The 27607-nt window shown below is 38.0% G+C and overlaps 1 protein-coding gene across 1 annotated transcript in view; it reads right to left on the bottom strand.

The window, feature by feature from the left end:
- The window catches only part of LOC126458432 (brefeldin A-inhibited guanine nucleotide-exchange protein 3), a 325613-nt gene that overhangs the window by 282449 nt on the left and 15557 nt on the right, over nt 1-27607 (bottom strand). The window contains exons 2-4 of the mRNA XM_050095487.1: nt 24863-24996; nt 7393-7527; nt 6929-7094 (exon numbers count right to left, since the gene is read on the bottom strand). Of these exons, the coding sequence (XP_049951444.1) occupies nt 6929-7094; nt 7393-7527; nt 24863-24996 (435 nt within the window). The remainder of the gene's footprint in view (nt 1-6928; nt 7095-7392; nt 7528-24862; nt 24997-27607) is intronic.

Genomic DNA, 27607 nt, shown 5'->3' on the forward strand with positions numbered 1-27607 from the left:
GTTTCCTTTTACAAGGAGTCAGGTACATTCACAGCAGATGCTGACAAAGAAGGTGGATAAAATCTAGAATCAAAATACTTTGTGCAAGGATGTGAGAGATACGTTTAATACGAAGGATTGGCTGTAATCAAGACAAAAATACACCATAAAATCAAGACTTAAAAATACACCATAAGCAGTACTGTAAAATACTTCAACAGGTATTCAAAAAGATGAAAACACATACTATGCACGAAAAATTTAAAATGCCAGGAACAAGGCAAGGACAATTTTGGCATTATTAGGCATGGAACAAATAAACTTGGTAACGCAAATGATATTGAACTTCCAGATGGCAGCAATAGCGAGACTGGTGATATGAAATTAAAATCATTGCCTATTAAACTCCCTGAATTCTTCATAACAGCAGCTGAAAGCATGGGGACAAGAAACTGTTCATCAAAAGTAGATCCAATAAACTTACTTAGACAGATAACAAGTACTCCACCATCAGACAGTCTTCCAAACCCATGTGTCAGAGAGATCACCAAAATTATTAGGTCACTAAAAAGAAGCCAACATACTACAAGCTTGTGCAGACTTGGTAATGCCACCCATGAGTTACCTTCATAATCAGTGGATGTGTCAAGGAGTATTTCCTGAAAGACTGAAATATGCTGCAGTAATGCCAGTATTCAAAACTGGATGTAAGAAACTGACCTAATTACTGACCGATATCACCCCTTCCCATGTTCTCAAAAAGTTTTGAGTAGCTTGCAACAGATAACTGAACCACCATTTTGAGAATATTGAGCCATCATTATGAGAGTAACATTTTAACAGCAGCTCAGTTTGGCTTCTGCACAGGCTTTTCTACTGAGAATGCAATATATGATCTCAAAAACTCAGTTCTAGAAGAACTAAACTACAAAAATTACCCTGTTAGCATTTTCTGTGGATCTTGCCAAGGCCTTCAACTGTGTAGGACATAGAATTCTCTAAGAGAAATTAAAATGGTATGGAATTAAAGGTCTTCACCTTGGATGGACGGAGCCATATCTTCACAACAGAAAACACAAGGGTTACATTAACAAATGATACGACAAGAATAAAATTAAATTTGTGAGGGAACTCCTATTCGTGACCGACAAAAATTTTTAAATGAGCACATTGGAGGACTCTTCAAAAACTGTAATATTTGCTGATGACACAATCACATTGATAAAAGACCCAAACACATAAACATCAGATACAGCCAAGAGAATAATTGAACAGGGTTACAACAAGCTCACAGCCAACAACTCTACTCTTACTCTTGCAAAAACTCATATTATGTAATTCCAAACAAATAAATCTGACTTACATGCATCAGAAGTAGGGATCATTGGGCATACATTGGATGATGCTCCATGTGTGAACTTAACCCTCTTCAGGAGTGTAGACTCAAACTTATGTGGCAACACACAATACTTCCTAATGATGATTGTGGTTAACTTCAGGAGTAAATTTATGCTTTTAGTATCCTCACAAGCAGACATCGTGATGGAGGCAGAAAAGCTGGTATGTTCATTGTGGCAGGACAATGTGGATCAGTGGATCACTACCATGGGGGGGTGGGGGGTGTTCATGTGACACGTGCACGTGGTATGGGCGGCAGACCTGCTGACAGAATGTGTACCTGCTGGGAACAGTAAGCTGGGCTGGGCAGTTTTAACGCCAAGCTCAACCACCGTGGACCTCACTTTGCACTTCCACCAGTGCATTTTTTCCTTGTGCTCACCCACCAGCCAGTCAAGTGCTCACCCACCAGCCAGCCAAGCCAGTCACATGTTGTGTTTATCACCGTGCTTGTCTCTACTCAGTTTCAGATTTTCTGCTTCTTGTCGACTGAATTGCATGGCGATTTTTATTTCCTCTTACAGGGTTCAGTTGCACAAATGCGCCAACAGTACTGTTGGGGGTCATTGTTACAACTGAGCAGATACTACAATGATGAATTCAGCAATTCACAAAAACAATATTAGAAGCAGAAATAATTTCCCTATAGACTGTGCCTCCCTCTCTAGGAATCAGAATGGAGTTTTACACTCTGATGCAAAAGTCTATAACAGGCTCTTAATGGAAACCAGGCAAGAAACTGAAAATCCCAAAATATTTATAAAATGACTCCTCAGTACCCACTCCTTCTACAGTATATCTATATACCTGGACTCGGGACTGTAAATTCTGCCTAACTCTAATATTTTTAATAGAATCCGATTTTGACAGTATACAGACAGCTAATAGTGGTCTGTTTAAAGTTTGAAGTATCAGATAACAACAGCAACTGAGTAGATAGGAGGAGCAGTGGCTTTCATTTAAGTAGTTGTATTTTTTCATAACATACAAACGTAAAGTAATCTGGAACTAATTACAGTAATTATCAGTTTGAGTAGTTAAGTGCTAGCCACAATTTATTGTTCATATACTTTACAGAAGTAGTCAGCACTGGTTACTTGTGCATACTGACTCATTCTACATCTCTGAAATCTCTCCTTTATGATGGACTCTTGGAACGTGTGTGAATGAATGAACTGATGATGCATTAAATGGTAAATACGTAGATAGGAATTAAAACCACCATCAAGTTTTTGGTTGCAGCTTGATATTTATTTTCTGAGGTGATTAAACTTTTATGGCTCCCCTCATAAGCTTTTAATTGTTTACATTATCTGCTGTATCCTTCTAATGTAATGTGGGAAATGGGGGGGGGGGGGGGGGGGTAGTGACTTTAGCAAGCTTTGGAAAATTGGAGAAATACCCATAGAAAAAGAGAGATTAATTGTAGACATGAAAGTTTCTACAGTAAATATCCTGTGTGTTTTATAATACAATCTGGATTGCACACAAAATCACAGTTTTTACTTTTTCTTTTTAGCATGATTTCCAATACAACGGTTTGTCTGAGTACCTTCATGGGTACTGACAAAAGACAGTGAATGAATATTTTTGATTAACTTCCTTTCCTGAGAGGAAAAGTTTTAGGAAGGTAATGTTACGAGGGAAAATTGGAAAGTAATGCACAATAAATTTTTTAACAAAAAGTTTAATAGGCAACCAAAAAAAAAAATAATAATAATAATAATAATTACAACTGAACTTATACCTTCTACCCACTTTTCTACATAGTCATGCATCATGGTACCAGTTTCAATATGCCCTCTCCATACAAGTGTGGTTAGAGTACAGCCATCTGCAGACTGCTAATTTCACTTCCACATGTGTCATAAAGTGTTGGCCAGGCATGGGATGAAACATTGCTGTTGTTGTGGTCTTCAGTCCTGAGACTGGTTTGATGCAGCTCTCCATGCTACTCTATCATGTGCAAGCTTCTTTATCTCCCAGTACCTACTGCAACCTACATCCTTTTGTATCTGCTTAGTGTATTCATCTCTTGGTCTCCCTCTACGATTTTTACCCTCCACGCTGCCCTCCAATACTAAATTGGTGATCCCTTGATGCCTCAGAACATGTCCTACCAACCAATCCCTTCTTCTAGTCAAGTTGTGCCACAAACTTCTCTTCTCCCCAATCCTATGCAGTACTTCCTCATTAGTTACCGTATTTACTCGAATTTAAGCCGCACTCGAATCTAAGCCGCACCTGAAAAATGAGACTCGAAATCGAGGAAAAAAAATTTTCCCGAATCTAAGCCGCACCTGAAATCTGAGACTCGAAATTCAAGGGGAGAGAAAAGTTTTAGGCCGCACTTCCAAATCGAAACAAAGTTGGTCCATTGTAATATGAGACACAATTTAGGTTGAATGAATGACGATACAGCTGTAGTAGTTTGGTTCGAGTCGTAAGCTTAGCAGTTAAGCTTTACCAGGTAGCCGTTGTTATGCGTCAGGCGCTCCGTCTGTATTTATACAGGTGCCCTTCCTTTTTCACGTGCTTCGTCTGGTTTAAATTGATTGTTTATTTTTCTTTGATCTGACAAGTGCAGTTCTCTTTGTTATAGGTGTTTCCGTCACTCAAAGCTGAAAATGCATTACTGTACTGTGTCATGCATTGTTTGTCGCATTCTGAAAATGAGGGTTTACGGTCTGTCGCCGTACGCTACCGCCGCTTACAATTAAAAAAAACAAAGAGAGGAATCGTCTCATTAGCGAAACAATGGCAAGAGACTGCTGTTCGTTGCTACTTACACTGCTGCTTTCTTTGATAATGATCAACAAGAACCAAATAATAGACAGCGTATGACAGAAGATGTTCTGAACGAGAATTTAGCGAAAAAATTTTCCGTTTGAAAATCTTTGCAGACGCCTCTTTAGTACATTACATTATGCACAGAAATTAGAGTCATCTTAGATTTAAAAATCTAGTCAATTGCCGTGCTTCATTTCTGAGTGTATCACTATTAGGCATAATAATAATACGAATATAAACATGACATGGTATGTATATTCTTCCGCGTCTGCTGTTGTCTCACTCTAGTTTCGTAGTTTATTAGGCGGACAGGATTTAAGTGAGATAGCAGCAAACACGAAAGAATACATGGCAAAATGTTTATATTCGTATTATTCTTATGGTGAATAGAATACTGTATGTGATTCACAATTCATAAAAGTTCCTATTAGCAACCATTTCTTCTCACAGTTAGGAAAAAATTCAGAAAGCAGAGTTGGCCATATTGACAAATATCCCAAACAGTCTTGCCAGTCGGATTTTCGTAGTACATTGAAATGCTGCTACGTTCGAAGAGGAACAATACGGAATTTGTATTTACTTCGTTGGATAATGTATGAAAATGCAGTGGTCGAAACTCGGGGCGGAGAAAAAAAAGGTCGTCTTCCACCTTTTTTTTATTTATTTACTGATGCAGAGGTTTTGGTGCCAGTATTTGTCTTTGTGCCTGCGAAGCATGCCTGCGTAGCGCTACATATATTCGACGACAGAAGTTAGTTGTGGCGGCACCTACCAACATTTTTCAGAACTTCCGCTTACTTTGCACTCGATTCTAAGCCGCAGGCGGTTTTTTGGATTACAAAAACCGGAAAAAAAGTGCGGCTTAGATTCGAGTAAATACGGTATGTGATCTACCCATCTAATCTTTAGCATTCTTCTGTAGCACCACATTTCAAATGCTTCTATTCTCTTCTTGTCCAAACTATTTATCGTCCATGTTTCAAACTATTTATCGTCCATGTTTCACTTCCATACATGGCTACAATCCATACAAATACTTTCAGAAACGACTTCCTGACACTTTAATCTATACTCGATGTTAACAAATTTCTCTTCTTCAGAAATGCTTTCCTTGCCATTGCCAGTCTACATTTTATATCCTGTCTACTTCGACCATTATCAGTTATTTTGCTCCCCAAATAGCAAGACTCCTTTACTACTTTAAGTGTCTCATTTCCTAATTTAATTCTCTCAGCATCACCCGACTTAATTCGACTACATTCCATTATCCTCGTTTTGCTTTTGTTGATGTTCATCTTATACCCTCCTTTTAAGACATTGTCCATTCCGTTCAGCTGCTCTTCCAAGTCCTTTGCTGTCTCTGACAGAATTACAATGTCATCGGCGAACCTCAAAGTTTTTATTTCTTCTCCATGGATTTTAATACCCACTCCAAATCTTTCTTTTAAAGCCCAATGGTGCATTTTCAATGGTGCATGGTGCAAACTGTATGGTGGATGCCAAAATTTGGCGATTATCTCATGAACAGGAGCAGCAACATGGAGGCAAGTATTGTCATCAAAAGTTTGACAGCATTACCATTATCATTGTGACATTTGTCAAGCAGGGCACGATGTAACTTAACCAAAGTTTTAATGTAGGCTGCGGCTTCACATTGTCCCATGTTCAGCAAAGTCCACCAATAACAGCCCATTCATATTTCAGGACACTGTCACAAGTACTTTCCTTGCAGACTGTTTTGAACAGTAGTGCTGCTGACAAGATGACTCCTGTATATATTATAATTTATGTATGTTTGATGACGCTGGCATTGATTTTGTGTTTCGCATTTGACGATGATACTATGGCTCCAGTATATTAGGATATGTTTTTATAAAACATATCAGAAGATGGTCATTACAGACTGAACCCGGTAATCTGATGACAAAAATTTGTGACCACAGACATGAAGTAAAGAAAATTTACACTTTGAATTATTATTATTATTATTATTATTTTGTATTGGTGAACCAGCATGTTTTCACTCCATACAGGACTTCTTGGTTTCAGGCATGAAGTGGTATGCCCACTGCTCGTTACCAGTGATGATTCTTTTTTGTAAGTCATGCCCTTCTGCAGCATAATACATTAAGTGATCCAAGGTTGTCATCATTCGCTGGTGCTTGTGATTGTCTGTCAGGTACTTAGGCATCCAGCGAGCACTAACTTTAAGAAATTTCAACATATCATGAACAACAGTGTACACCGCACCATAGGAAATGCTGATCTGCTGCAATACAGTTCACACGCCAGTCGTTCACAATTGCTGCCTCAGTAGCTCCTACATTCTGTGGGGTCGCAGCTATTACCAACCAACTGGAGTGTGGCAAATCACTAAAGTTCACACAGCCCTCTTGGAAGAATGCACACCACTGGAAGACATTGCTACAGTCCATACAGTTGTCCCCATACCACATGTACCTGTGAATTTCACTCGGTTTATGCCCTTTGGCCCACAAATATTGAACTACATTTCATTGTTCTTCACAAGTTGATGACAGTAACATGAACGTTATGTTTGTTTCATGGTTCAGACATTTCTTGTTAGAGCTGCACATGGAAACAAAATACCCTCTATAGCACAAACTTCAAATTATAATATCGTGAAATTTCAAAATCCTGGCTGCAATACCAGGAGAGAAAAAAAGATACTGTGCTTTACTTTCCGATCCTCCTTCATATTTCCTATATTGCTTAAGAAAACAGTAAATGTGTTACACACCCAGAAAATTGCAAAAAGAACGCAGTGTCTGACTAGCGGCGGCCTGTGCAGCTGTGCGAATAGCTTGATTGCCTGTCTCATGGGCTTCACTGCATAATGTAAGAATCTGGATTATAATACGACCATTCATTGGAGAGTAGCTGCTGCAGGCAACATTCAGCAGCACCTAAAACACAATACACAGTTTATAGGAAGCTTTCTTCTCACGCATCCGTAGTGTTATTGTTTGAACATCTGCCTATGAGGCTCAGGTTTGCTACAAATAAAGAGATATTTTAGAGTAGGATCTACATATTTCTAAAACTCAATATTTTGTGAATACGACACTGAATACTGTAAACACTTGAATAACCTTCGTCAGAATTCACATTTCTTCGAAAAATAGTAATTATACCTTATTAAGCAACAACACAGTTGCAACGTTCCACCGTAAATTTGACAATCTGACAATTTTGGTGGCTTACCTTAAGCATATCAACCTGTGTGTCATCAGACTGTGAGAGGATGGAACTCATTGCATGCAGCAATTGTGATGGAAGCCACAATGAATCATCCTCTGGCTCAAAATTAGAATGGAATCTATCATCTCTCAACAGTTTCTGAAATCAGCCAAAATATACAATTAACAAACAAACAAGAAAGAGGGTATTTCAGCTAAATCCAAGCATAGTTTAACTTTAAAGGAAATCTTCACGCCATAACAACTGTTAGCAAAATTACACCTTCAGTGAGTATTTCACTGCTGTAGAATACATTTTAATATTGAATAATACTACATTTCCTTTGTGTACACCAATAACATGAAATAGAGTGCTCCAACTCAAATTTTTCATACTTTTGCAGCTCAATGCAAGTGCTCAAGTTTTCTGACCATAATTTCCACTGTCCCTGTATGACTAGCTTTTAAAGAAATTATTCACAGCTGCTATGACGGTTCACCACAATGTTTGCAGCGACCCAATAGCAATTGGAAAAGGTCAGTCAATACTGTAGCATAATTTCCAGTAAAAGGTGCTAATACTGATATACGAATGTGCTCAGAGCAACTTATCTTCTTTGCTACTAACCAAGACACAACAGCTATTAAATACAAAATAATAGACAAAATTAATAAAAAAATATTGCTTCCAATTTGTACATCTCTGTAGGTGAGTGGTCAGCACATCTGACTGGGGTGTGGAGGATCAAGGTTCAGTTCCCAGCACTACCACAAAATTTTCCTTAATGGGAGAGCTGGAATAGGATTCATACATCCTTTTGATGTCAACTGGGGAGCTACCTGAATGAGAAGCAGCAGCCCAAAGGTCTGGAAAACTGACATCAGTGGGGAGAGCAGTATGGGGCCTCTGCACACTGCATCCGAAAGACACTATATGGTAGAAGACAATATGCTGGTTGGTCAGCAGTGTGCAGTCCTTTAGGTCTGATCACTTAATTTAGTTATTTTTTTCCTTGTTAGTCACTATAGATTTTGAGAATGTCACCATCATATTCCAGCAAATACAGTTGCCATAAACAAGTTACTTTATTTGTTTTTAGAAAATGTGTTAATTTTTTAAAGGTCAGTTAAATAATGATTTCATTAATTCCTTGGTTGCATTCAGAAGGTAGAAATGATCTAATGATCATATGCATGTAAAAATGAAATGACCCAAGAACTTGTATGAAAATAAAATGTGGAGGAAGGAGAGATGTAAATGAAATTGCTTGTCTTCGTACATCATACTTGCACAGCAAAGTGTAACAGTACAGATGAAAGGAGAAAGTGCTACAGCAATCATCATAGTGATAACAGCACTGAGAAGCATGAAAGGAAGACAGATTTAATTCAACAAAAATATGATTATTTCGGACTTGCACCAGAACTGGATGTCATAATTTAAAATGTGGTGTATTTGCACAGCCCTATTGAAAGCTGAATCAAAATATCTACGTCACACAGCAACAACTTGGAGGAGGCATTCATATACATATTTTTACTTTTACTTCATTCTATTGCCCATTACTTTTACCTGTTCTTTGCTCTCCCACAATTACATGACATAACTGCCTACCCACAAAGTTATTATTCCTGCAAGATGGCCGCCGAGTAAGTGACGCCAGAAACCATTTCCAGAAAGTTAAGTGATTTAGACAGGAATATAATTTAGTTTAACGCCAAAACAAATTAAATACGTGCATTAGTGTATCGTTTAGTCTTGCCATTAAAGGTTTGACTTTTCTTTGCGTATTTTTTCAGAAAACACGAAAAGATCGTAACTTCGCGAAGTCGCGCTTAGGCTTAAATTTTGTAAACGTGTTTGTTGCTTGTTTCACGGTAATTTAACTAGTTTCTCGGTAACAAATAAGTAAACTACCGTAAATAGCGTATAACTTCATTGTTTTAATACAGATTTCAGAAAAACAGTGTAACTTTGTATCAGAAACTTGCCTATATACATTTGTTTATAGGCCTAATTCTCGTAACGTTTTTGGAGAATCAAAGTTAAAGTATCTCGTTTAACTGTCCTTTTTTTCATTCCATCAAGTGAAATATATAATAAATAGCATATACCTTCATTGTTTTAATACAGATCTCAGAAAAACAGCGGAATTTTAAATCAGAAACTTGCTTATATACATTTGTGAATAGGCTTAATTCTTGTAACGTCTTTTTTGATTTTCGATAATTTAATTGATTTATTCTAGCTAAAGTATTATTTTTGCCATGAGTGAGAAGTGCCTGACTTGCCGTAGAATTGTTAGTTCTGGGGTTTGGTGTGATGGATGTAGTAGTTTTTTTCACTGGGGGGACTGCAGTGGCGTGGGTGTTGGGAAAGTGGATCAGGCTCATCAGTGGTTATGTAGGATTTGCATCAGAGATAGGAAGATAGTGGAACAGGAGGGGAAAATTGCTGCCCTTCAGGCTGAGCTAGTTCAGGCTAGGGAAGATCTGGACAGGTTAAGGAGGGAGAAGGGCAAAGAGAGGTGGGAAGTGGCAACAGGTAGCAGAAGGAACACGCCTAGAACTAAGTCTGACAGTTTTGTGGTGAATGTCAAAAATAAGTTTGACCTGTTGCTTCAGTCAGAAACTGATGAGCCTCAAGCAGAGGTAGGTGTAGACAGGACACAACAAACTTTCAATAGGAAATTGAAAAAGAATGTAGGAAAGTCATCGAAAAGGAAGAAAGTTTTGTTGTTAGGCAGTTCTCATGCCAGAGGTGTAGGCCAACTTCTGCAGGAGGAATTAGGACCAGAATACCAGGTCACAAATTTTTTCAAACCAAGTGCTAGTCTGGATCAGGTGACAGAGGATTTAGGTTCACTCTGTAAAGGATTTACCAGGGAAGACACCATGGTTATTGTGGGAGGGCCAGGGAACAGCATCGACAGAGATCCTGGGTACAGTATAGAGTGTGACCTGGTAAAGATTGCGTCGGCATCGAGACACACCAATGTTGAATTTGTATCTGTCCTGAGACGCCATGACTGGCCTCATTTGAACTCTTCTGTTGGGAGAGTTAATTTGGAGTTGGAACGGCTGCTTGGGTCGGGTGCGGGGGCTCATATTGGTGTGGTTCCTGTTGATTATCTCAGTAGGTGGGACTATACCAGGCATGGCCTACGTCTCAACAGGAAAGGGAAGGGGAAACTGGCTGGGGTAATAGCAGGAAATTTAAGGGTAAAATACCAGTGGTTACAGGTGTTGGAACAGCACCTTTTTTTAGGATAGGTAAGACAGAAAGATGTCAAGTTCTACGAGAGGTCAGGATTGAAACAAATCTTCAGTTTAGGAAAGAAATTAAACAGCACAATTCTAGCACATTGGATCACCAATCACAGCTATCAATTATAAATTTTCACCAATCACCAGAAATTTTATCTCCACCAAGTTGTATCTCAGTCCTAGGTAATTGCATTGACGAATTAAAGTCACCCAACCCAGTTGACATAATCTGCCTCTCTGAACACCGTGTGACCACTGGTATAGGAACTAGGCCTAAGCACAATGAGAAACTCAGACAGGAGAGTACTGCAAATGTTAGAATAAGGAAAGGTTCTCATAAAAGTATAATCAAAAATAATGTAAGTATATTTCATCAAAGTATTGGGAGTTTAAAGAATAAAGTAGATGAGCTTCTGGTTTGTTTAGAAGATTTAGAAGCTGAGAATGAAATAGATATCTATGCCTGTCTGAGCATCACATTGTTACTGATATGGATAAGGTAAATGTAAGTGGATATAAGCTCTCCGCACATGTAATGAGAGAAAATACGGAGAAAGGAGGAGTTGCCATATATGTCAAAAGTTATCATTGTGCAAAAAGTATAGAAACAAAAAAGTTTTGTGTAGAGAAACATATAGAAGCATGTGCCTGTGAGCTTAAATTAAATAAAGGCACATTTATAATTGTAACTGTATATAGGTCCCCATCAGGAAATTTTCATCTATTTCTGAAAAATTTGGACTCCTTGTTGTGCTATCTGTCAGACAGTGGGGAAGCAAATTATTATTTGTGGGGACTTCAATGTAGATTCTCTGAAAGAGGGTAATAGGAAAAATGACCTTGAAGTATTACTCGGTTCTTTCAATTTGACACCCGTTATTGATTTTCCTACTCGGGTGGTAAAGGATAGCAGCTCACTGATAGATAACTTCTTTATAGACCAAGATAAGTTTAACCAGATAAATGCTCAGCCTGTTGAGAATGGTCTTTCTGATCATGGTGCACAGCTAGTTACAATATATGACATAGCTCCATTCAGCAATACTAAACAGTCCTCCAAAGTAGTACGTTCAGTCAACGATTTAACAATTGCAAATTTCAGGGAAAGCCTACAGCAGTTAGACTGGGATGAGGTGTACCATGAACCTGATGCCAATTTAAAATATAATTTATTTCATGACATTTTTGTAAATGCATTTGTAACAAACCATGGCTTACTAAGGGTATAAAAATATCTTGTAACCGGAAAAGGGAAATGTATCTGACAGCAAGAAAGAGTAGCGACCCAGAAACTATCAAAAATTATAAAAACTACTGTGTTATATTAAGAAAAGTTATTAAAAAATCCAGGAGTATGTGTATCATGTCTGAAATCAGCAACACTGATAATAAAATTAAAACAATTTGGAATATTATTAAAAGAGAAACAGGTCAACCAAGAGCAGAGGAAGACAGTATTACCATCAAATTGAATGAAAACTTTACGAACAAAAAGTCAGAAGTTGAAAATATTTTTAATAATCACTTTCTAAATGTTGTGGATATAGTAGGATCCAGGTGTTCATTAGAAGATGCTAGGCTGTTAATGGAAGAGGCCATACCTATGCAATTTGATACAATTGAAATCTCACCCACTTCTCCCTCTGAAATTAGGAAAATAATAAACTTGCTTAAAAGCAAAAACTCACATGGAATTGATGGCATTTCCAGCAAAATACTAAAAGCTTGTTCTCAACAGATAAGTAAGATTCTCAGCCACCTGTGTAATAGCTCTCTGGAACAGGGCATTTTCCCTGATAGACTGAAATATGCTATTGTTATACCTTTGCATAAAAAGGGGGATAGATCTGATGTCAACAATTACCGTCCAATCTCCGTTCTAACAGCTTTATCCAAAATTTTTGAGAAAGTAATGTATTCAAGAGTAGCTTCACATATCTGTAAAAATGAAGTACTAACAAAATGTCAGTTTGGTTTCCAGAAAGGTTTTTCAACAGAAAATGCCATATATGCTTTCACCAGTCAAATTTTGAATGATCTGAATAACCGAACACCACCCATTGGGATTTTTTGTGATCTCTCAAAGGCTTTTGATTGTGTAAATCATGAAATTCTGCTAGACAAGCTCAAGTATTGTGGCATGAGTGGGACAGTGCACAAATGGTTTAATTCGTACCTAACTGGAAGAGTGCAGAAAGTTGAAATAAGTAGTTCTCGTAACATGCAAAGAACAGCACATTCCTCAAACTGGGGAACTATCAAGAATGGGGTTCCACAAGGGTCAGTCTTGGGTCCTTTGTTGTTCTTATTATATATTAATGACTTGCCATTCTATATTCATGAAGAGGCAAAGTTAGTTCTCTTTGCTGATGATACAAGTATAGTAATCACACCTGACAAACAAGAATTAACTGATGAAATTGTCAATACTGTCTTTCAGAAAATTACTAAGTGGTTCCTTGTAAACGGACTCTCACTGAATTTTGATAAGACACAGTACATACAGTTCCGTACAGTGAATGGTATGACACCATTAATAAATATAGACCTTAATCAGAAGCATATAGCTAAGGTAGAATATTCCAAATTTTTAGGTGTGTCCATTGATGAGAGATTAAATTGGAAGAAACACATTGATGATCTGCTGAAATGTTTGAGTTCAGCTACTTATGCAATAAGGATCATTGCAAATTTTGGTGATAAACATCTTAGTAAATTAGCTTACTACGCCTATTTTCACTCATTGCTTTCATATGGCATCATATTTTGGGGTAATTCATCACTGAGGAATAAAGTATTTATTGCACAAAAGCGTGTAATCAGAATAATAGCTGGAGTCCACCCAAGATCATCCTGCAGACATTTATTTAAGGGTCTAGGGATATTCACAGTAGCTTCTCAGTATATATACTCTCTTATGAAATTTGTTATTAACAACCAAACCCAATTCAAAAGTAATAGCAGTGTGCATAACTACAATACTAGGAGAAAGGATGATCTTCACTATTCAAGATTAAATCTAACTTTGGCACAGAAAGGGGTGAATTATAGTAGCACTAAAGTCTTTGGTCACTTACCAAATAGTATCAAAAGTCTGACAGATAACCATCAAGTATTTAAGAAGAAATTAAAAAAATTTCTGAATGACAACTCCTTCTACTCCATAGAGGAATTTTTAGATATAAATTAAGAAAAAAAAAAGAAAAAATATTTAAAAAATAAAAATAAAAAATAAAGAAAAACAAAAAACACAAAAAAAAATAAAGTTGTTATATTAACATAAGTATGTTGTTAAATTAACCTAATTATGTCATGTATTGGAAAATTCGACTCGTTCCACCTCATTATGAAATATCGTATTCATGATCCATGGAACTAGTATTAATCTAATCTAATCTAATAAGCAGGAAGACAGCACAAGATATCTTGGTGTCGCATCATGTCTCCTATCTTTGCAGAGATCTCTTATACTGTCTCTTGCTTAACTATATCTTAGCCACTGACCTAGGCAAACTGGATGTATTATCTCTGCTTTTTATGTGCTGGGTACAAATTCTGAACAGTTTAAAGCCTCATAAGAATATTAGATGATAAACAGTGTATAACAGCATCAACCTGCAACCATTCTAGCACTTTCAGTGTAATCTACAGACCAGTAATGATAGCAATACAGCATATTAACAGGAAAATGAACAAAAAAAAAAGACCTTTAGCAAAAATTATGAGACAGTCATGAAATTTTATGATGAAATGATAGCACCTTGAAACAGTAATGATCACTTCAAGCACTGCCCAACTGCAATTTAATACTGCAGTTTGGCTTACAAGATTTTCCACATCTTTATAATAAGAAGAGCAAGGCTTACACCAAAATTATACCACAGATCATCACAGGATCCTTCATTTAGACTTTAAATTGGATGACAGGTGGCTGTGTTGTACATGTAAGTGTGTCAAAAAGAACCCAGAATTAGTGTACAGGTTGTGATAAGATTTTCACTGATTAACTTTATATTTTGACTACATAAGATGATCCACTTCAATTAAATGACCAGCAAAACTCAAGACAGTTTGTGCTTCAAAATTCTGTCTACCAATCAGCATGTGAGAAACTGGTTTGCATAAACACTGACGACAATCCCAGTTGGTATACTCTTCAAACCAGGTCTTACTTTATACTTTACGCCAAATTAATATTTGGAAGAAACACAAATATATAGGCATGGTTTAACAAAGGAAAAAGAAAGAAATGTAAAAGTTTAATATTATGTCAACTTCAGTGTCACTGGAAATGAAGCACTAGTTCAGTAGAAGAATGGGAAAGGAAACTGCTTGTAGCATTTCAAAAAGATATACTTGGTATTCAGTTTCATATGATGTATCACTCAGATTGGTTTCAAGATAGTTTGGGTTTTCTTTTAGTCTTTTCTCATATGACAGAACTTCAGTTTACATTGCACATTCCAGAACTACATACATATGATAATGATTATCAATATCAAAAATGGCTCTGAGCACTATGGAACTCAACATCTTAGGTCATAAGTCCCCTAGAACTTAGAACTACTTAAACCTAACTAACCTAAGGACATCACACACACCCATGCCCGAGGCAGGATTCGAACCTGCGACCGTAGCAGTCCCGCGGCTCCGGACTGCAGCGCCAGAACCGCTAGACCACCGCGGCCGGCTATCAATATCCTTTGAGAGAGTTGTTTTCAGTACATCTCCAGAATGTTATGAACAAAATGTGGATAAATGAATTGCAGCTTAAATGGTATCAAGCAATAAGGGGAAAGAACCTTTCCAAGAGCCCAGTTGAAAATATGACCCACTAGAGCTGTTGTAAGTAGGCTGTTTATGTTTTCTCTATGTAAGTAGGCTGTTTAGGTTTTTTTATGGTAACGCCACCTCTGTATGAAAATCACTGGCTGTGCTGTGTGCAGTTTGTGGCTGCTTTGCATTGTTGTAATACTCGCCATTGTAGTGTTAGGCAGCTGGCTGTGAACAGCGCGTAGCGTTGCGCAGTTGGAGGTGAGCCGCCAGCAGTGGTGGATGTGGGGAGAGAGATGGCGGAGATTTGTAATTTGTCATGAACTGCTATATTTATATATGATGATATCAAGGTAAATACATTGTTTGTTCTCTACTAATATCTTTCATTTGCTAACTATCCCTATCAGTAGTTAGTGCCTTCCATAGTTTCAATCTTTTATTTAGCTGGCAGTAGTGGCGCTCGCTGTATTGCAGTAGCTTGAGCAGCGAAGATTTTTGTGAGGTAAGTGATTTGTGAAAGGTATAGTTTAATGTTAGTCAGGGCCATTCTTTTGTAGGGATTTTTGAAAGTCAGATTGCGTTGCGCTAAAAAAAAAATATTGTGTATCAGTTTAAGGACAGTCGTGTATAATTGTTCAAAGGGGACGTTTCATATGTCGACCCTTAGCCTAGGATACCTCACTGGAATCTTCTGATTTTTTCCTTGTAGTTTGTGTAATTAGTGTAGCTATTGTTTATTGCTAGCGCGTAATTATAGAGAGAATTTCCTTTGTAGTTGTGGCATGCATGTAGATTTGCACCAAGTATTTCGCAGCTGCGCTGGCAATTAAGTAGACATTATTTCCATTGCTATGTTATTTTATTTTGCTCTTCAAATTGCGCTTTTCTGTGTTATCGTGTGAAATACTGTGACAATAATGGCGTGTGAAAAACGTAATACTAGGCTCCAAAGTAAACTGAGAAATGACAGTGAAGACGAAAGCAGTGTGTTAGCGCCGCAGAGTAATGAATTAACTAATGTTCAAAGTAGTAATTTGGTAATTGCACATAGGGAAATGGAGCGGGCGGCAAACAATGGTGTAGACAGTGAAACAGGTAGTGAACAGGGAAGCGTTATCGATCGATTGGTCGGCAACAGCTCGCCTCAGGAATCGGGAATGACAGAACACAATATTGCAAATACTGCAGACTCAGGTTTTGGGTTCCCACCGTTTTCTCAAATGAGTCAAGACACATTTTCCACTTGTCAAAATGTGAATGTTGCCGGTGCAACTTCACTGCCGAAAAGCACTGAGGAACATGTTTCAGACACTAGTGCACTGTTATTACAATTAATGCAACAAATGGGACAAAAGCTTGAAAAGTTAGGCACAATGGAACAACATCAGAGACAAACACAGCAACTGTTAGACACAATGGAACAAAATCAGAGACAAACACAGCAAAAGCTTCAAAAGTTAGACACAGTGGAACAAAATCTTAAAAAGTTAGACTCATTGGAACAAACACTTGAACAAACACGTGAAGATTTAACTACTGAGTTACATAACATTGAATCGAAATGTCAAAAAGTCTGTAATGACGTAAAAACACAAATTTGTGAGCATTTTCAACCTATTTTTTCGCGGCATGAAAATGCATTACAGAATCACGAAGCAGCCATAAAAGAACTGCAAATTATTGTTCATGAAAATCATGAGACCTTGCAAGCTAAATTTGACTCAGTTGCATCTACCGATTCGGTTATGCAACTTGCAAAAACTCAGGAAAACTTTAAGGACACAGTAGATACTCTGAAACTTGGTTCAGAAAAATACACTGAAGAAATAAGTACACTATCGGAGAAAGTAGCCGAACTTTCGGATCAGGTCACTAACTTATCTACAAAGGTAGATGATGATATGAATGACACAAGACCCGTAGCCTTCACTGACACAGAAGAGTATGAACAAATAAGAAAATTCAAACAAAATCAGAATCAAATTAATACACAACACCAAAGAGAAATCCGGGAAGTACAAGATCAGCTGACACAGGTAATACAAGAATTACGTATTTCAGAGGATACTCGCGCCCCAATACGGGAAGAGGGACACAGAAATACGGAACAGCCACAAAATAATAACATAGTGCATTTCGGAAGTTATGAAAGAAATTGGCAATGTGCACCGAATTTTGAGATGGAACGGCCGACACGACCTAACAATGACCGATATGCGACTCGCCGACATGACGATTTTGACTATAAGCTGTTCATCACTACACGTAAATTCAAAACATTTAAGAATTCTGGCAACGACATTCATCCACAAGCATGGCTCCATCAATTCTCTCATTGTTTTCCTCCCAACTGGTCGTTGGAACACAGATTAGAATTTATGTGTGGCTACTTAGAGAATGAACCAGCTGTAAGAATGCGATCGGTCATTCACGATTGCCACAGTGAAGGAGAATTTTACCATGCCTTCCTCTCAGCATATTGGTCTCAAGCCACACAAGACCGAGTAAAACATGGTATCATAATGATGAAACATTTCGAACAATCTGAATTCTCCAGTCTTGTGAAATATTTTGAAGACATGTTGCACAAGAATCAGTACCTGTCAAACCCATACAGCCCCTCAGAACTCATCCGCATTTGCTTAATCAAATTGCCTGAACATTTACGACATATTATTTTGGCAGGACGTTGCAAAGACGACATTGAAGCTTTTCAGGGACTCCTACAAGAACTAGAAATTGACACTGATAATCGCGGAACGCGAAAACAAGGACACAACAATTACAGGTCACATCCGTCACAATTCCGTGACGACAGAAACAATAACCGGACACGACTGGTCTATTCTTACAACGCAAATCGTGACCAAAATAGACACCACCCGTATGACAACCGCTGGCAGAGTAATAATAGTTACAGAGAAAGATCGCATTTCCGTAGTAATGACTATCACAGAGACAATCAGAGAAACAGACAATATGGGAACCAAAACAATTATTATCAAGGGAGACAGAATAACTTCAGACGCAACAGTTCAGCGCGGAGTTACGATTCAGGGAGAAATTCTCCACCACGTGACCGACAAGGAAGAAACTACGGAAACTACCGACATAACGACAGACCTGAATTGCATCAGAACTGGCGGGATTCAAACAGAGCAGGGCCCTCTCGTCACACTGAATTTGTAGAAGTTAGGTCTCCTAATCCCAATAATGACGCGCGCCAACAAAGAGACAGACAATGACTCGCACAGCAGGCAGCCGCGTGCGCCGGCTGGCTCAGAGAAATATAACATAGACGCTAACCTTGAGAAAAATTCCAGTATTCTTTATCGACGTATACCGCATGATAATTGCGTTCCGGTTGAAACTCTGCGTACTAGGAAGAGTAAAGGTTTACACCACATTTCACATGTAAAACCGTTTATTGAAAGATAATCTGCTTTTTAACTTTGTCTTTGCCATATAACTTTTCCCTTTACATTACTAGTATGCTGTGTTAGACTTAAGAATCTGTTAACATGCAACAATCCAGTCAAGAACCAAGAGAACTTATTGAAACAGAAATGACGAATGCATTGTTAGAGTGAACAGACGTCACAGTGTTATTGTGTGTGTACATTCTTGCTTGTTAGTTGCACGATTATGGAACGACTATAAGGCTTACATACTTAGAACATTTACCAGTACTGCTTATGAGATTTTAATGCAACATTTTGGTTTACTTGAAAATACATTCTGGGTTTAATGTACTTTCTGTGAGATACCAGACGACACAGTGGTTAGTTTAAGTGACAACTACACGGTTTTATCACGACGCTTCTAATGAGTGACAATTTACAATGTTGCTTTTGTAGTATTTCTGTTTTATTTCTGCACAGTTTTTCTGTTTTATTCTGCAAAGTAAAACATGTTTTAGTAGTAACTTTTGTGGTATAGCTACAATGAGATTGCCTTTTCCGTAGCACAACAATACGTTACAGCACAGTACTTTCTTCATCATGGCAATAAGCGTAATAACTAAGATATCTATACATAAAGCATTTCACTTTTGTTTATCATGAGGTAAGTACATTGACTTCTGCAGAACTTAGCTTTCGGAGGAAAATAACTACGACACTTCCACAGAGATTATCTTACAACAAGATGCACATTTAGCGCTACAGGACACGCATTTGAGTGATTAATTTTGTACTTAAAACATTTATTTTTAATGATATTTGAAGTACAATGATACAAAGGTTTTCAGTGATACATTTCATTTCATTGCTGTAATCTGTAACACCTGAGGGTATAATTACATTAATCCTCAGGGGGGTACACGCTTACTTTGTGTACCATGTGTGTGGCTACCACAAGGAACCCTAGCTAATATGGTATTTGCTTATACAACTTTACACATCGGTACCATATTTCTCTAACACACAAATTACACAGCTATCTGATCATTTAACTGAGAGATAAACATGTTTTTTACTACATCAGTGACACATGTTTACGTAATTACACCGTTGGATAACTTCACACTTACGAAATTGTATTTTGTCTGTACTGTGTGAACTCTTCATATTTTTTCGGAACCATTGTGATACTATGAGAGCTTTGAATGATGTATTTGGTATGGATTCATGATTTTTAAAGTACGTTTGAGGCAGATGACACTTTTGACATGAGCAGAGAATTTTTTTAATTATTGGAGGAATCTACGACGATTTTGAGATTTGACTGAGGTGTTATGATGTTATTTTTACGACGACGATGTGTATTATACTGCTGAGGTATGTTTATGATTAATAGGCTGAGGCTATATGAGTTATTTGATTATGCTTCATATTTATAATGACGAAATATTGACGAGTGTCGATGGATACGTATATGTGTAATAAGGTAAGGAGTAATGAATAGTGGGTAGGGGCTCTTGACTTGTGAAACAGGATGTTGGAAACCAAGAATCGTACTTTAAGAGTTATGAAATGTGCGTAAATTCGTGACTGTATCACAATGCTGACGAATATTTTATTTGGACACTTATATTTATAGGATTTTCTTTCTACAGATTTGCAACGCTAATTCTTGACCTGTGAAATATTTTTATGTGAGACTGTCACTGTAGCGGAAACTGCTGTCATAAATATTTCCGTAAGAAAGTTAAGTGACCACCTGCACGTAATGCGTCGCGGGCACCCACCTGGGCGACAGCCGCCCGAAAAAAAGCCATTAGCCTTTCAGCGGCACAGGTAAAAAAAAAAACAAAAAAACAAAAGGGGGGGCCATTATACTCGCTATTGACATTTCCTTGTCGAAAACATACTGTGGAGCTCGTAATTTATGATATTTACTGAAATGCTTATGAATTGATGGGAAATATTCTTACATCTGCAAACCTGATAATGACAAGTGTCTTTCTACGAGAGTTGAGAGCTACTGACTTACGAAATGCCACATAGCTATTAATGATGTTTTTATGCTTTGGTTTGCGTAATTGCTTATTTCATTTGACATCTGTTTTCCAGCTGTGTTACAGCATTAGTTTTATAAAATAAACTTAGATGCATTTGCTAATGTGAACACTTTCTGTCAACAGATCTATTAAATGATAATTTTGTAATCCACATTCTTTAAAAAAAGGAGCACTTGGAAAGGAAAGAACAATAAGAAGGGACTAGTAACAGTAACTGGACACATAATTTTCTTTTCAAGTACATGGTAATATTTTTTTTACAATAAGTTGTTGTGGTGCACCACTTTAATTACTTAGACATTAAGATGTGATTATACATTTCCCTTACCTGCATTGTTATTTTTACTGTAATATTTTTTCTGCTTGAGCTATGTCATGTTTAGATATAAGCTGCTGTTTGCCAGGCATAGTGCTACTGAACTTTAATTTGTGTTACTCTGCTAAGCCAGATTTATTTTTTTGTTTGCTGCGCATTGCCTCATATTAGTTGTAATGTTGAATTGCTTGGTAATTTAGATTTACTGTAGCTTGCTTTGCGATTTTCCATTTTTTTTTTATTGCTGTTTATATTAATTGTTTTATGTGCTGCTGCATTGCCTCGTCCCTTAGTTTAGCATCTGAGCTCAGTAGATTTAAGTTAGCTTAAGAGGGGGTAGACTATATAAGAAACTAACTATTATAAATTTATAAGAAATAGGATACTGTACAGTGGAGAAAAACTATTATTGACAGAGGATGTGAACAAAATACAGAAGGCAGGCTTAGATAGGACTTTTTGGGAATAATGATGAACAAAGGGAGATCTCCATGCAAAATACTGCAGTAAAACAAACCCTGTCCTTTCCCTTTTGTGTTATCCCACTATATGTTTGTGTACCCTTGTGTATTTGTTTTCTTCCTGTCTCTGTGTAGTTTCATAGAATTTTTTTTCTTTTAATATTAAGCTACATTCACTATGATGAGGAATACTGTTATCCTCGAATATAATTGGCATTAATAATATGTTATTTACTTTGTAAAGATGTTAGACATTATTAATTCTGTTCTGTTTAATGCTCATGTGTGAAGTTGATGTTTCGAAAGTTACTCTGATCTTTAATGTATGTACTCATGTCATAATTCCTGTAACACTGATGTATATGTTAGTTCGATTCTTTTGTAAAGCCTGTACTACAAATGTTATCTGTATTATTATGTTCTTTAATGATGTATTTTGTACCTTTGTTATTGCATTTTTATGTTACCAAATTGTAATTGTTACCAGTTCTTCAAATTAAGTAACATTTCACTGCACACGTTTCTGTTGGTCATAGTACATGGACAATATGTGAGAAGTAGGGACTGATAGTGTTTGCACGTGTGTTAATAACTCAGCAAGGGACTGGATAACAGCATTGCTGGTTCTAAGGACAATTTCAAAAACTTTGTGAGTGCACAAGTGGTGGTTTATGGACTTGCTATATTATCCGCAAGACTCTTCAATGGTGATTGTGCACCTGCACAGTCACAACAGATGGCTGCTGGCTATCTCTACAAGGACTACAGTGGGTCTGCATCTTTGATGACCCACCAGTACCATTATCTCTACAAGGACTACAGTGGGTCTACATCTTTGATGATCCATCAATACCATTATTTCTACAAGGACTGCAGTGGGTCTGCACCTCTGGTGGCCCACCAGTACCGTAATTTCTACCAGGACTACAGTGGGTCTGCTCTGTGATGACCTAACTACCAATATTCTTCAAAACTTCGACTGACTCCGCTGTGGGTTTGATCCATTGTGGCCCATTACCTGTCAGCATGTCAAGAGTCAGCACTGTCTTTCTGATGGAAGGACACTACTTCTTCAAGACTGCATGGAAATCCACTACTTCTGTGTGCATTCTCTTTTACTGTTCAGACTTTGAAAAAAAAAAAGAAAAACACTGTAATTTTACTGTGATGAATCAGGACTGTCTTTATGGACTGTGAGAAAATTTTAGCTTTTGACCAACATTGTATCAATAAGTGTGTGCCTTTGATTTCTTTGTTATTGTAATTGTGAAAAAAATTTTAACAAATATGTATTGGCCAGTGCCCAAAAAAATTTGTAAAATTTTTTGTGGGGAGCATGGGGGCTATGTAAGTAGGCTGTTTATGTTTTCTCTATGTAAGTAGGCTGTTTAGGTTTTTTTATGGTAACGCCACCTCTGTATGAAAATCACTGGCTGTGCTGTGTGCAGTCTGTGGCTGCTTTGCATTGTTGTAATACTCGCCATTGTAGTGTTAGGCAGCTGGCTGTGAACAGCGCGTAGCGTTGCGCAGTTGGAGGTGAGCCGCCAGCAGTGGTGGATGTGGGGAGAGAGATGGCGGAGATTTGTAATTTGTCATGAACTGCTATATTTATATATGATGATATCAAGGTAAATACATTGTTTGTTCTCTACTAATATCTTTCATTTGCTAACTATCCCTATCAGTAGTTAGTGCCTTCCATAGTTTCAATCTTTTATTTAGCTGGCAGTAGTGGCGCTCGCTGTATTGCAGTAGCTTGAGCAGCGAAGATTTTTGTGAGGTAAGTGATTTGTGAAAGGTATAGTTTAATGTTAGTCAGGGCCATTCTTTTGTAGGGATTTTTGAAAGTCAGACTGTGTTGCGCTAAAAAAAAAATATTGTGTATCAGTTTAAGGACAGTCGTGTATAATTGTTCAAAGGGGACGTTTCACTGTATAACACCAGAACCGCAGTAGATAATATCCAGGTACTCTGTGCTGATCTACGCTTGAAATGAGAGTAAAACTTTAACTCACTGACGCAAATATTCAATCAGTCACTTGGAAAGAGTTGGAATTCTGGAATGAATCAGCTTACTGTGTTCCATGGTTGTTGAAATAGGTGCACAAGTTTCAAGAGTTGAAAAGGATTAGAAGTACAAGTTCACATTGTTCAAGAACAGGGAAGGAGATCAAGGCACTTACTTCTTAAAGGAACCATTTGCCTCAAATGATTTAGGGAAATCAAGGATAACCTAAATCTGAATGGACAGTGCACTAAAAATGTGGCAACTCAGGCTGCTCAAGTTGAAATGTTTACACACTTTTTTTTCTACTTTAAGGGAGATGGTGGTGCTTCTGGTGCAAATTATGTTGTGATAATTGAGTCCATCATCATACTACAATATAAAAAGGAGACAGTATGTAGTTGTAGGGTTGCAGCATGGGGGCACCAGTGAAAAATCAGCACTTTGATGTTTGCTGCGAAGCTCATGGGTATAGTATTCTGGAAATGTAAAGGCGTTTCGTTCATCTTATTTCTCCAGGAATGTTGTATCATTAATGCTTCCTACTACTGTGATCTTTGTTGCCACATTCTAACTGCCCATTGTTCAAAAGATGTGGCACCCTGTTCAGATCTGTGCAGCTCCTTCACATTATTTCACAGCTATAACCCAACATATATTGGCTGATCGGAATCAGACTGCCCTCAAAAATTCACCCTACAGCTCAAATCTGTCACAACGCAACTTCCATATGTGTGGGTCACTCTCTGTGGACGGTGTGTCACAACTTATGTAGAGAAGCAATTGTTTACAGCTTGAGATGTGTCTCCATAGTTTTTATGAAAACAGTGTTAAAAAACTAGATGGCTAATAGCAAAATCATATGGATAAGATCAGTGATTATGCACTGATAAAAAATAAAATTTGAATAAATTTTGAATAACACAAATTTCGTTACAGAAGGTTTATTTACAATGGTTTATCACTGTAGCATGTTACACACATGTAAAATCACAAAATAGAAACTACAAGTCTGCAACTCATATTTATTACCTGCTCACTTAATTATAATACTGTATATTGTGTCATTAGAGCTTCAATAAATAAATGAAAATTGTTCTGCATTATTGTTTCACTGTGTTATGTGAAAAGCTGTTGCAGTTTGTTTTTCCACTATATCACCAACAAATGCAAACTAAAAACAATTTTTAATGTTCATGTAGAACTTACATGTAATCCAGTCAAACCATAAGCCACAAATTTGCTTCGTTTTGTCTCCAGAGCCAACTGGAATGTATGGAGGCATTTTGCTCGAAGATCATGTGCTGGGTCTCTTAATAATCCCTGCTGAGCCTCCAGAAAATCTGAAATTTCATATATATTTCCTTTTACTATTGTATACAGTCTGCATAACAATGAAATCCTCAAAACCTCTCTGAATAGTTGCCAATGAACAATGTTAACAGGTGAACAATGACTATTACAAATCACACTACGTGAATGGAACTAAAATTGGGTTTAATATTCTGTTTCTCTTTGGAGGTGGGATGAAAGCTCAGATTGGACAACACTGCACAATACCTTTTCAAGTGAATCGTCTTGCCATCTGCAGTACGCGATGTGGGATGGACATAAATTTGTAGGAGCCGTCTGCTCTCAGATTTGTAGCAAAATAATGTTACTTTTTAATTGTCCTGGGGCCAAAAACCACATATAAAGCAAGATGAAATTGGTTTCTGTCATGTGACTGGTACAAGACATGCTCAATATGCTGTCCACAGTTTTCTGCCCCAAGTTGAAATCAACTTGCAGAACAGATTGGCATGTCTCAGGGGTCAGAATGCACTGCTTAATGCATGCCTTGCCTTCAATTCAGCTATGTTCATAATTGGAGGACTGAACACATCATCTTTCAGACAGCCCCATAGCCAGAAGTAGGGAAATGACGGCTGATAATTCTAGCATTTCCAAAATGCCTCTGCAGCAGCCACTTTGCTGACTGTGCAACATGGGGAGGAGCTCCACCTCATGTAAAAATCACCCCACCCACACATCCAAGCTGCTTAAGGGTTGGAATGGCATTGGTGGGCAAAAAGACACTCATAGCATTTACCAGTGATAGTACAGGTAACAGGACCTGCACCACTCATCTCCTCAAAAAAAGACAGCCCTACAATAAAAACACCCCAACTTGACCACACAGTCAACTTTGCAGAATGAAGTGGTACTGGTTGACGGGTCTTTGTATTTCCCATTGCCCATATCCTGCAATTCTGCTTACTGACATGTCCTTGGAAAAGGAAATGAGCTTTGCTGTCCACACAATGTTCCAAGGCCATTCAATGTCCACTTTCATGGGAGCAAGAAATTCCAGTGTGAACATTTGTCTTGCTGGCAAGCGAACAGGAAGCAATTCCTGAACATGAGTGATTTTGTATCGATAGTAATGCAGGACATTTCGTAAGATTTTATGCACCGTGCTCACAAGCATGTATAATGTTCGAGCAACTCCCCATGCACTGTATGTTTGCACACTGCCTGACCCTTCCTGCAATGGTGTGGCCATGTTTTCAACTGACATTGGTTCAACTGCTTTCCTCCCTTTGCCACATTGTAATCCAACACAACTTGTCTCTTTGAATTTTGTAATCATTTTCTCCAGACCCTTAGCTGACACTGGACCAATGCCTTTTTTCATACCCTTAGGTGGCTGGAATCTCTCTGCAGCTGCTGGTGCACAATCACTGTTCTCACATAGGAGCTTTACAATCAGCGCATGATCCTAGATGAAGACAGTAATGTTGGGCATTTCGGATGCAAACTGAGCAACAGCCATGTGCTGCGTGTCTGTTGGTGTGCATATTCTGACACTTACAGTGCCACCTATTAGTCAACTATCCCCCCTCTCCCCAACACCATGACATTTCCCACTGCATCAACAATATGCTGTTCAAATTTTACTTCATTCTGAGCAACAGGTGTCCTTTTACAGTGTTTTGAAACTGGAACTTTAATTGTGGATGCCCTGGTTATATAAGAAAGGCACTCCTCATGCGGTGGCAAGAGAGAACATGTGTAAAGGTTCAGGAAATGTGCAAGCACTCAGAGACTGCGGCTCCTTCTTCTGGCAGGGGGGTTGAAGGGAAAGGAAAAGGGGTGAAGGAAAAGGGCTGGTGAGCTTTGGAAAAGTTATGGAAAAGTCGCCCAGAACTCTGGGTCGAGGGAGGCTGAGAAGGAAAGGCTGATTGTTGTGGACTGCATCAGATGAGATTTAAAAACCTGAGAGCTTAAAGGTGGAAGATAGGGTAATAAGCAAGACAGAGATTACTGACAAAACATCATACAAGAGTCCAAACAAGCAGAAAACTACGTGCATTATATATGGCAGACAGGTGGGGAGGGGGGGGGGGGGGGGGCAAGGGGGTCAATAGATAAGTCAGAAAATAAAAGATGTAGAAAACTAAAAGGGAGTGAATAAAAGGGATAGTTACTGAAAAAATTGCTGAGACCAAAGAAATTAAAGTAGATTAGACCAGATGGGTGGCGAGAACCAAGTATATGTTATAACAGCAGTTCTGAGAAACTGGTGGCAGGGGGCAGAATCCAGAAGGCATCTCTGGTAAAACAGGCACCATCAGTATGAAGACAACCAGGTTATCAGTCAAGATGAATGGGCATAAGCGTGATCTTGGTGCCCGTTTCATCAAACATGCCCCTGGATTCTCCCTCCTGATATCAGTTTCTCAGAACTCCGCAGGTATGAACAGAAGTTACAATATGTGCTTGGTGTCCCCCCCCCCCCCCCCCCCCCAGAAACTATTCTTTTTCTTCACTTCCTTTAGTTTCTGTATCTTTTATTTGTATGAATGGTATGAATGTATGCATACACATTCTACATCCATCCTAAACCAATGGATCTACATCAACCAAATTCATCACCAACTTCTTGGAAAAAAGCACTGTGGGGTAAGAACC

Source organism: Schistocerca serialis, chromosome 2 (assembly GCF_023864345.2).
Source record: "Schistocerca serialis cubense isolate TAMUIC-IGC-003099 chromosome 2, iqSchSeri2.2, whole genome shotgun sequence".
NCBI lineage: Eukaryota > Metazoa > Arthropoda > Insecta > Orthoptera > Acrididae > Schistocerca > Schistocerca serialis.